At 38.3% G+C, this 12,426-nt stretch overlaps 1 protein-coding gene across 1 annotated transcript in view; it reads right to left on the bottom strand.

Moving 5' to 3' along the window:
- LOC126210020 (uncharacterized) overlaps nucleotides 1-12,426 on the bottom strand; it is a 161,887-nt gene that overhangs the window by 133,712 nt on the left and 15,749 nt on the right. The window contains exon 2 of the mRNA XM_049939124.1: nucleotides 10,775-10,996. Within this exon, the coding sequence (XP_049795081.1) occupies nucleotides 10,775-10,995 (221 nt within the window). The 5' untranslated portion in view covers nucleotide 10,996. The remainder of the gene's footprint in view (nucleotides 1-10,774; nucleotides 10,997-12,426) is intronic.

Raw genomic sequence — 12,426 nt, 5'->3', positions numbered from 1 at the left:
GAATGTGTCAATAAAGTTTCCCCTTCCTGGGACAATGAATTCACGGTGTTCTTATTTCAATTTCCAGGAGTGTAATAATAATTATATAATGGTAAGACAGAGATTTAGAAACCAGGTTTTAAATTGTAAGACATTTCCAGGGGCAGATGTGGACTCTGACCACAATCTATTGGTTATGAACTGAAGATTAAAATTGAAGAAACTGCCAAAAGGTGGGAATTTAAGGAGATGGGACCTGGATAAACTGACTAAACCAGAGGTTGTACAGAGTTTCAGGGACAGCATAAGGGAACAATTGGCAGCAGCGGGGGAAAGAAGTACAGTAGAAGAAGAATGGGTAGCTCTGAGGGATGAAGTAGTGAAGGCAGCAGAGGATCAAGTAGGTAAAAAGACGAGGGCTAGTAGAAATCCTTGGGTAACACAAGAAATATTGAATTTAATTGATGAAAGGAGAAAATATAAAAATGCAGTAAATGAAGCAGGCAAAAAGAAATACAAACGTCTCAAAAATGAGATCGACAGGAAGTGCAAAATGGCTAAGCAGGGATGGCTAGAGGACAAATGTAAGGATGTAGAGGCTTATCTCACTAGGGGTAAGATAGGTACTGCCTACAGGAAAATTAAAGAGACCTTTGGAGAAAAGAGAACCACTTGTATGAATATCAAGAGCTCAGATGGAAACCCAGTTCCAACCAAAGAAGGGCAAGCAGAAAGATGGAAGGAGTATATAGAGGGTCTATACACGGGCGATGTACTTGAGGACAATATTATAGAAATGGAAGAGAATATAGATGAAGATGAAATGGGAGATACGATACTACGTGAAGAGTTTGACAGAACACTGAAAGACCTGAGCCGAAACAAGGCCCTGGGAGTAGACAACATTCCATTAGAACTACTGACGGCCTTGGGAGAGCCAGTCACGACAAAACTCTACCATCTGGTGATCAAGATGTATGAGACAGGCGAAGTACCCTCAGACTTCAAAAAGAATATAATAATTCCAATCCCTAAGAAAGCAGGTGTTGACAGATGTGAAAATTGCTGAACTATCAGTTTAATAAGTCACAGCTGCAAAATACAAACACAAATTCTTTACAGACGAATGGAAAAACTGGTTGAAGCCCACATCGGGGAAGATCAGTTTGGATTCCGTACAAATATTGCAACATGTGAGGCAATACTGACCTTACGACTTACCTTAGAAGAAAGATTAAGGAAAGGCAAACCTACGTTTCTAGCATTTGTAGACTTAGAGAAAGCTTTTGACAATGTTGACTGGAATACTCTCTTTCAAATTCTAAAGGTGTCAGGGGTAAAATACAGGGAGCGAAAGGCTATTTACAATTTGTACAGAAACCAGATGGCAGTTATAAGAGTCGAGGGACATGAAAGGGAAGCAGTGGTTGGGAAGGGAGTGAGACAGGGTTGTAGCCTCTCCCCGATGTTATTCAATCCGTATATTGAGCAAGCAGTAAAGGAAACAAAAGAAAAATTTGGAGTAGGTATTAAAATCCAGGGAGAAGAAATAAAAACTTTGAGGTTCGCCAATGACATTGTAATTCTGTCAGAGACAGCAAAGGACTTGGAAGAGCAGTTGAACGGAATGGACATTCTCTTGAAAGAAGGATATAAGATGAACATCAACAAAAGCAAAACAAGGATAATGGAATGTAGTCGAATTAAGTCGGGTGATGCTGAGAGAATTAGATTAGGAAGTGAGACACTTAAAGTAGTAAAGGAGTTTTGCTATTTGGGGAGCAAAATAACTGATGATGGTCGAAGTAGAGAGGATATAAAATGTAGACTGGCAATGGCAAGGAAATCGTTTCTGAAGAAGAGAAATTTGTTAACATCGAGTATAGATTTAAATGTCAGGAAGTCGTTTCTGAAAGTATTTGTATGGAATGTAGCCATGTATGGAAGTGAAACATAGACGATAAATAGTTTGGACAAGAAGAGAATAGAAGCTTTTGAAATGTGGTGCTACAGAAGAATGCTGAAGATTAGATGGGTAGATCACATAACTAATGAGGAGGTATTGAATAGCATTGGGGAGAAGAGGAGTTTGTGCCACAACTTGACGAGAAGAAGGGACCGGTTAGTAGGACATGTTCTGAGGCATCAAGGGATCACAAATTTAGCATTGGAGGGCAGCGTGGAGTGTAAAAATCGTAGAGGGAGGCCAAGAGATGAATACACTAAGCAGATTCAGAAGGATGTAGGTTGCAGTAGGTACTGGGAGATGAAGAAACTTGCACAGGATAGGGTAGCATGGAGAGCTGCATCAAACCAGTCTCAGGTCTGAAGACCACAACAACAACAACAACAACAACAACAACAATAATAATAATAACAACAATACCATCCAATGGGACACTGCCTTGTAGCAGGCACCTTTAGTGCCAGGCAGGAGGGCTTGTGTGATTCCGTGAAATCGAGGGCTATGCCGGTGGTAGTGTAGCTACTGGCAGGGTCACCTAAGCCAGATTGGTCTCAACTGAGGAGCCAGACGAAGTGTGTCCCACAACATAGGGCAGGGAGAGCTCTAGAGGAGTAGTGAAGCCAGCTTCCCTAGGGAAGTAAACCTAATACAAATCCTGGTCCTCCAGATTGGGAGTTGGGCTCAAGGCTAACACCCTCTTCCTGTTTCAAAAAGCAAAGTCGCGAAAACCCAAAGAGTAGAAGCCAGACGGATTAATAGACGACAACGTGGCACAGATCTTGGACAATTAATGGTTAAAAAGTGGAAAACCGATCTACGAACTGGTACCTGGCATGTTCAATCTTTATGGAGCCCAGGCTCACTAAAGAAGTAATTAGACTAGCAGGGGAAGCTCAGGGAGAGCATTATTGCCATCCAAGAAATTCGATGGACAGGGAGTGGGGTACTGCAAAAGAAAGAGGGCACTATATTCCATAGCTGTGATGATGACAGACATGAGTTTGGTACAGATTTCCTTGTTCATAAAGGTCTGAAACATTTGGTGATGAATTTTACACCCATTAATCCAAGGCTATCAGTAATTATAACTAAAGGAAGATTCTTTAATTATAGTATAATTAATGAACATGCACCAACAGAAGAATCTACTGAAGACCTAAAAGATGATTTCTATGATGCCCTTGAAAAAGTTTATGATAAGTGTCCAAGGAATGGCATCAAGATCATGCTGGGTGATTTTAATGCACAACTTGGAAGAGAAGACATGTTCCAGTCCATAATTGGAGCCCACAGTAAACATGGATCCACTAATGATAATGGAATAAGACTGATCGTCTTCGCAGCCTCCCAGAATATGATAGTGGGATCTACCAGGCTTCCCCATAAGGAGATACACAAGGACACATGGAGGTCATCTGATGGTAGAACCATTAATCAAATTGATCACATACTGATAGACCAAAGGCATAAATCTAACTTGCTGGATGTTCAAACCTTTTGTGGCCCTAACATGGATTCAGATCATTTTCTTGTAATGGCAAGATAAGAGCAAGGATATCAAACGCTCAGAAAGAAAGACATACCTTAAGTCGAGCAAGTAAGAAACTGGGTCTTATGATAAATGAAGGTAAAACTAAATACAGGGCCTGTGGAAAGCATATCAACCCAATATGCCATCAACTTTCAGTGTGAATGGACACACATTTGAAAGAGTTGATAGCTTCAAGTATCTTGGTTTCATAGTCACTTTTTTAATGACATCTCAACTGAAATTAAGATTAGGCTGATATCAGCAAATAAGGCATATTTCACCCTGAGTAATTTATTTCGGTCAAGACTCCTCGGCCACCCAACAAAATTCGCTATTTATAAAACCCTTGTTACACCAACTCTCACTTATGCATCAGAAACATGGTCCTCGACGGAAACCAATGCAAGGTTGCTCGACAGACTTGAGAGGAAAGTTTTGAGGAGAATAACTGGCCCTGTGTATGAGAAAGAACAATGAAGGAAAAGGTGCAAAGCAGAATCGTACACTATACATTCCGATGCTCCTGTAACAAAAATCTTAAGATCAGGAAGGATAAGGTGGGCAGGTCATGTGGCACAAATGGAGGAGTCTGAGGTGATAAAGAAGATTCTCTTTAGTAATTCAGAAGGACAAAGAGGGCGAGGTCGACCTTGAGCAAGATGGCTGGATGGAATGGAAGAAGACCTACGGAAGCTTGGATGCAGAAATTGGAGGAGGGTAGCAAATGACTGTAATGGATGGCGGAAGCTCGTTGGGAAGGCCAAGGTTCATCCTGGACTGTAGCACCATAAAAGAAAAGAAATAATAATAATAATACCCCGTGGAGGCCCGGGAAAAAAATAGGCCTCTGGTACGTTCTGCCAGTCGTAAAAGGCGACGAAAAGAACAAACCACTAATAGGGCTAACCCCCCTTTTAGTGTGATTAGTTGGTTCAGGACAGAACTAAAGAAGCCTCGGACAAGCGCCGTCATGGTCAGGGACGACGTTTGAACCCTATGCCCGCCCACAATGGTAACGACACTGCTAGCCAACTGGAAAATGATTTAAATCCAAATAGAGGTGTTTTGCAGGATATGCTTCCAGCAACCACCCTAAGAGGAAAACAAAGACAGAGGATGAGATGGTCAGATGAAGTTAATCGACACCTCATGTTCTGTTATTACCAAGCAACAAACCTAGGAACCAACACAACTGGATACAGATCACAAGTATACACAACATTTATTATCAGATACCCAGAATTAAAATATTTAACAGAACAACGACTAGCTGATCACATCCGTGTAATAATCAAAAATAACAGGATACCCCAGTCAGAATTAGAAAACATCGAACAACAAGTACAACAAATACTGGAACAAAATAATGTGCAATCAGAAGAAGAAGAAAATACAGTAATGGACTCAAACATCCCAGAGCAAACAAACAAAGAACACATCAATTAAACAATCAGAGGAAAACGAAATCTTAAGACAGCCACCAGAACAAGCACAAATAGAACTTGAAGTAACACACACGTTAGATATAGAAGAAAAATTTCAGCTGACATATATAGAATACAAAGACACAAATACAGACACTAGACCATTATTGCATAGACCGCCAAATAACCCACAAGTCAAAACAACAATAAAAGCTATCAACACAATCATACACAACAAAATAAATGAAAACACAACTATGGAAGAGTTAAAACTACTGGTTTATATAGGAGCACTCACTATACTTAATATACACACTAGGCACAGAACAGAACCAACCAACACACAGAAGAAACCCACAAAACCGGCATGGCAACACAGGCTACAGATCAGAATAGAAAAACTGAGAAAAGACACCAGACAGCTAACAAAATTTATAAGAAATGAAATGTCAGAAAAAAAACGAAAAACGTTAGGTAAAATTTCACAACAAGAAGCGATAGAGCAATTATATGAAAAGAAGCAGAAATTACAAGCATTGGCCAAACGACTTAGAAGATACAAAAAACGTGAAAATAGAAGGAAAGAAAACCAAACATTCAACACAAACCAAAAGAAATTTTACCAGACAATAGATAACACACATTAAAATAGACAATCCACCAAACATAACAGACATGGAACACTTCTGGAGCAACATATGGTCAAACCCGGTACAACATAACAGGCATGCACGGTGGATAAAGCAGAAACAGATACATACAAGATGATACCACAAATGCCTGAAGTGATAATTTTGCAACATGAAGTCACCCAAGCAATTAATTCTACTCACAATTGGAAAGCCCCTGGAAAAGATAAAATAACAAATTTCTGGCTAAAGAAGTTCACCTCAACACATTCACATCTAACTAAATTATTTAACAGTTACATTGCAGACCCATAGACATTCCCTGATACACTTACACATGGAATAACTTATTCGAAACCTAAAGATCAAGCAGACACAGCAAACCCAGCTAAATATTGCCCCATAACATGCCTACCAACAATATGCAAAATATTAACTTCAGTCATTACACAGAAATTAATGACACATACAACACAGAACAAAATTATAAATGAAGAACAAAAAGGCTGTTGCAAAGGAACATGAGGATGTAAAGAGCAACTGATAATAGATGCAGAGGTGACATAACAAGCTAAAACTAAACAAAGGTCGCTACTCTATGCATACATTGATTACAAAAAGCTTTTGATAGTGTACCCCACTCATGGTTACTACAAATATTGGAAATATACAAAGAAGATCCTAAATTGATACACTTCCTAAACATAGTAATGAAAAATTGGAAAACCACACTTAATATCCAAACAAATTCAAATAATATGACATCACAGCCAATACAGATTAAGCGTGGAATATACCAAGGAGACTCATTAAGTCCTTTCTGGTTCTGCCTTGCTCTGAACCCACTATCCAACATGCAAAATAATACAAATTATGGATATAATATTACTGGAACATACCCACACAAAATCACACATTTGCTATACATGGATGATCTAAAACTACTGGCAGCAACAAATCAACAACTCAACCAATTACTAAAGATAACAGAAGTATTCAGCAATGATATAAATATGGCTTTTGGAACAGACAAATGTAAGAAAAATAGCATAGTCAAGGGAAAACACACTAAACAGGAAGATTACGTATTGGATAACCACAGCGACTGCATAGAAGCGATGGAAAAAACAGATGCCTATAAATATCTAGGATACAGACAAAAAATAGGAATAGATAATACAAATATTAAAGAAGAACTAAAAGAAAAAAAATAGACAAAGAATAAAAAAAATACTAAAAAAAGAATTGACAGAAAGAAACAAGACAAAAGCTATAAATACTTATGCTACACCAATATTGACCTACTCATTTGGAGTAGTGAAATGGAGTAACACAGACCTAGAAGCACTCAATACACTTACATGATCACAATGCCACAAATATAGAATACATCACATACATTCAGCAACTGAAAGATTCACATTAAGCAGAAAGGAAGGAGGAAGGGGATTTATTGACATAAAAAACCTGCGTTATGGACAGGTAGACAATTTTAGAAAATTCTTTCTAGAACGAGCAGAAACTAACAAAATACACAAAGCAATCACTCATATAAATACATCAGCTACACCACTGCAATTTCATAACCACTTCTACAACCCTTTAGATCACATAACATCAACAGATACGAAGAAAGTAAATTGGAAAAAGAAAACATTACATGGCAAGCACCGTATCATCTAACACAGCCACACATCGATCAAGACGCATCCAACGCATGGCTAAGAAAAGGCAATATATACAGTGAGATGGAAGGATTCATGATTGCAATACAGGATCAAACAATAAACACCAGATATTACAGCAAGCATATTATTAAAGATCCCAATACTACAACAGATAAATGCAGACTTTGCAAACAACAAATAGAAACAGTAGATCACATCACAAGCGGGTGTACAATACTAGCAAATACAGAATACCCCAGAAGACATGACAATGTAGCAAATATAATACATCAACAGCTTGCCTTACAACATAAACTTATAAAACAACACGTTCCCACATACAAGTATGCACCACAAAATGTACTGGAGAATGATGAATACAAATTATACTGGAACAGAACCATTATAACAGATAAAACAACACCACATAACAAACCTGACATCATACTCACCAATAAAAAGAAGAAATTAACACAACTAATCGAAATATCCATACCTAATACAACAAATATACAAAAGAAAACAGGAGAAAAAATTGAAAAATACATCCAACTGGCTGAGGAAGTCAAGGACATGTGGCATCAGGATAAAGTTGACATTATACCAATTATACTATCAACTACAGGAGTCATACCACACAATATCCACCAGTACATCAATGCAATACAGCTACATCCAAACATATATACAACTACAGCAATCTGTAATTATTGATACATGTTCAATTACCCGAAAGTTCCTAAATGCAATATAACATATACCGTACAGTTGAAAGGAAGTCACGCTTGATCAAGGTCCACGTCACTTTCCATTTTAGACCAGACATAACGTCTGACAAAAGAAAGAAAGAATAATAATATCAAATACGGTTTACATAAAAAGTTTAGTACAATGGTTGGCCTTTAATTTTTAATTATTACCTCAGAAAATAAAGTTTAGTAATTAATTTTATGTTTGTTTGGAGGTACATGTGTGCAGTCCTGATACGTGTTGAAATCTGCACACCACGGAACTGAAGCATGCCGCTAGAGGATCCACAAACAAAATGGTGCAGCTCACCTATAAAGTGGAGGTGGGCTGCACTATTTTGTTTGTGAATCCACTAAAGGCATGCTGCGGTACTGTGGTTTGGGGATTTCAACGCGTATCAGCACTACACACATATACCTCCAAACAAACATCAAATTAATTACTAAATTTTATTTTTTCAAAGTGGTAGTTAAAACTCAATGACTACCCCTCTTCCGTGTTCTGCTCCTGTTCACATATTACATAATGTAGGCATTATAGAGCGTTTCGAAACTTACATGTTTGTGTCCACTACTCCAGAAGCCCAGTCAATAAAGACCAAAATAGGTCGACTTGGAGGAAAAATCATCATGTAGTTGTCAATTTTTGTACAATGGTAAAAGGGAGTGCCACAAACAACATCTACAAACCCTGAACAATGGACTGCAAACATTGGACTAGGAGTGAGGGGTTTAAAGGTCACTTTTTTATGTTTTCCTTGAATAATTCAAAAACAGCAGACTCTAGTGAAAATGTTTTCCAGTACAAAATTAAATTACATAAAATTTCCTCTGGAAAAGGTCCTATTCATTTTTTATGCAGAACTAATAGTTTCCAAATTGCTGGGGATGGAAAAATCACACAATTATTAAAAATATTGTTTTAACACTATAAAATTAATGTTTATCTTTAAGTGAAGTGGGTTAAAATCAAAAATTTAATGTGTATATCATGTCTACATGCTGCTGACCTGTATTAAGGGATAAATCATGATGCATGAGTTTAACAGTATGGACAGGGGGAGGGAGGTGCATGTGTGGGGTAGAAGCACAAGAGAAGATAGGTCACTGGATTGTGTTCATGCACGCACCTACTTCTCAGGTCTGCAAACTGAAAATCAACCAGAAGATTCTCCACTCTATCTACGGCACTACATCACATCAGACTTGGTTATATAGTAAACTTATCTTCAGTTTATTAAGTGAGTACTACCTTGCATTTGTTAAGTGAGCTCTTATGTAAAACACCTCAAGACAGAACTGTGAACTGTCTGCCACACAGCAAACCTGTCTGAAGTATAACACACTGCCAATATCTATTCGACAATGTCGATTTGTCTCCACTATCACTGTATGGAATACTTTTCCCACTGTGAAGGGTATCAAGTGCGTCACTCCAGCCTCGACTTCAGATATTTTGAAATAAGTCAAGCAATGCATTATAGTGAACTACTGCTCAGACATATTCACATCCATCTTGGAAGACATACTCTGGATGTATGGTAAGAAGTTCTACTCAGTGCAACCCACTCTACAAGTGTCACCAACTTCCAAATAGAAAATATTTATGCAGTCTATCAATGACACAATTAATGGTAAGAGAAGTGAAGTAATTTTCTGGTCATTCATTAATCCTCCACCAATGACAACATAACTACACGCTTCACAATATGTTGTCAATAGTAGACAGCAGAAAGATGCCATATTTACCAATACAATCCATTTTCACCAACACCACATCCATCAATGACAACACACTTACAAATACATACTCATTAAATAAACCAAAAATGACTCCATGGTATAAAGACAAGCTCAGTGAAGTTATTTTGTCAATTCACGTAAGAGAACTGGGTAGGCAATGCTGGGGACGTATAGCCTGTCTATAAACTGAAAAGTGCGTATCACTTATGGTAGGGAAAGTTGTGTTTTCTGGAAGAACATTACACCTGCCATACAGGATGGCTAAGAAACAATTTTCCCTACAGCTGCATAGGTGTGCAGAGATTTATGTAGGTTCTATCCATAAGCATTTCTTGTGTTAGCATTATTAGTAACTCATATCTGCATTCTGCGTAGTGTTAATGCATTTTGTAGAAAATATGTACACTGAGTTGCTAGTAACTCATAAAGTGCACTGTGGAGCGTTGGTATAACTTTGTGAAACACCCCATAGTTGCTTCTTGCTACACAGTGGGGTACATAGCATGGGTATTCATCAGCTCAACCTTCAATTTCCAGATCTATGAAGGAGGGACGCACACGAATGCAATCCAACAACCTACCTCCCTTTGCACTTCTATCCCACACTGACCACCCTCCACCATGTAACACCCCCAGGACACAATTTCTCTCTTAATACGGCTCTACTGAACTCAGACATGATACATATACTTAACATTTGTTTTGTTCATTTAAAGACACATTAATTTCACACCATTAAAATAATATTTTTAATAATCTGTAACTTTTCCATCCCCTGAACACGGAAACTATTAATCCTAGAGAAAAATTGAGTAGGACCTTTTTTGTAGAAAATTTAATGTAGTTTAATTTTGTACCTGGAAATGTTTTCACTAGCCTTCTTAGTTCTGAAATTAAAGAAAAACATAAAAAAGTGACGGATTTTTAGTGTGTTGTTCACGGCACTCCCTCCTACCACTGAACAAAAATTTATGACTGCACAATTTTTTCTAATTTTTCTTTGCTGACTTTGATACAGTGTCAAAACTCAAGTTCTCAAGTTAATAGCATTCTGTGAAAACATAATATACAGAAAGCTGGTGTTACCTTCTACTGGTACTAACAGCACGAGGTTCCTCAGGCTCCACATCATCTTGAGAGAGTACAGCTGGCAAAAGTTGATTAGCTCTTCCACTGCTTGGGCTACAGCGGCGAGCTGGTGCATGTCTTTCCACCCTGGGTGGTCTGCGAAGGCGACCACTTGTTGCGTGGATGTAACTGACAACAGACACTCGTCGCCTCTGCTGAGAGTCTCGGTGAGCTTTCATTCTGAAGAAAACAGAAGCTGTGGACAACAGAGCTTAAGCTGTGACTCTAATTTCTAATAATGATGCGTATGCTGCTATTTTCTCTTAAGGTTACTAACAAAACCAACACAACTTTTATCAGAACAGACTTGTTGAAATTTTTGTCCTGCTACTGTTATGTAGGAGAGTCGTAATGAAACTGGCCAAGAAAATATTTACAATGAGACTGATATGAGACTGATCCTTGTTAACAAACACCACAGAAGATGCTAGAAATAGTCACCACTGCTGTCGATGCAGCACTGTGCTCAGTTTATCGAACTGTGGGACATGTGTAGCAGGTCTGTCTGAGGGATAGCAGCAATACTGCTGTAGCCCTTCCAATGTGTCAAGATTATTTGACTGCATCTGACACTTCTATTTAACCCGCAGGTAAAGCTCACAGGGAGAGAGATCAGGGGATTGAGGTGACCAGGAGGTTGCAATGCCTCTTCCACCTGTGATAAGGTTGTCGGGGCAGTATATGCTATTGCTCAGTATTGATGAAAATTTCCACACAGTCTTTCACCCTCTGGGAGTTGATCTTAATTTAGATTAGAATGTTTCTGGACATACTAGTCAACATTAACAGTTTGGTTGAATACTAACATTACAATGCAGAGACCAAAAATTGCACACCAAACATCGATCTCAAGATTATGTGATGGGTCTTCCAACTACTTCAGTAGCTCTTCTATGCATAATGGCATATGTCCTATGAATTTATATACCCTGACAGACTGAGATGTGCCTCATCTGAAGAAATTAAAAACTAAGAAAACAACAATCGTGATTCCATTTCACTCAGAAATCACAGGTAGAACTGAACATGCAAAACTTCGATTGGTTGCTTTTAACTTGTGTATAATAGTAAATTTGTAAGGATGCAGATGCAGGTCTGTTTTTATAACATTTCACCAAGATGATGTCTTAATTCCCACTTGCACAGGTAAATGTCATTCAGACTTTGATCCGGCCTTTCCTTTACTTGTGCAACATTTTCTGGTGTTCAAACTGTTTTTGGACAGTAACAGTTTTATTCACTACAGAGCCTATTTTGCTCCATTTTTCCACAAACTTTTGCATTGTAGACTTTGTGGAAGATTTTGCAAATCCTTCCAATCTTAAACCATTGCACAAACAGTTCCACTCACATTTTCCACGAAATGTGTTTCGCGTAACACAACAATAAACACATGCTATTTACCGTGAACGCCGTTTTGTGTTTTATTCAACTGGTCACTAAACACATCTACTCCTCTCACTCACTCAAATGTAATGACACAGTGAACTACTCAGTACAGAGAATGCGGGAGATGTGCTTGCGCAGGCACGTAACAGCCTGCCATAGGTTATAAAAGCAAGTGACTAATGCATCAGTGTCACAGTTTCCAGCATTTTCAGTGATGGCAG

The sequence above is a fragment of the Schistocerca nitens genome, chromosome 10 (genome assembly GCF_023898315.1).
Source record: "Schistocerca nitens isolate TAMUIC-IGC-003100 chromosome 10, iqSchNite1.1, whole genome shotgun sequence".
In the NCBI taxonomy this organism is placed as follows: Eukaryota; Metazoa; Arthropoda; class Insecta; order Orthoptera; family Acrididae; genus Schistocerca; species Schistocerca nitens.
The sequence above is the reverse complement of the archived record's forward strand: the minus strand, read 5'-3'. Positions and strand labels throughout refer to the sequence as shown.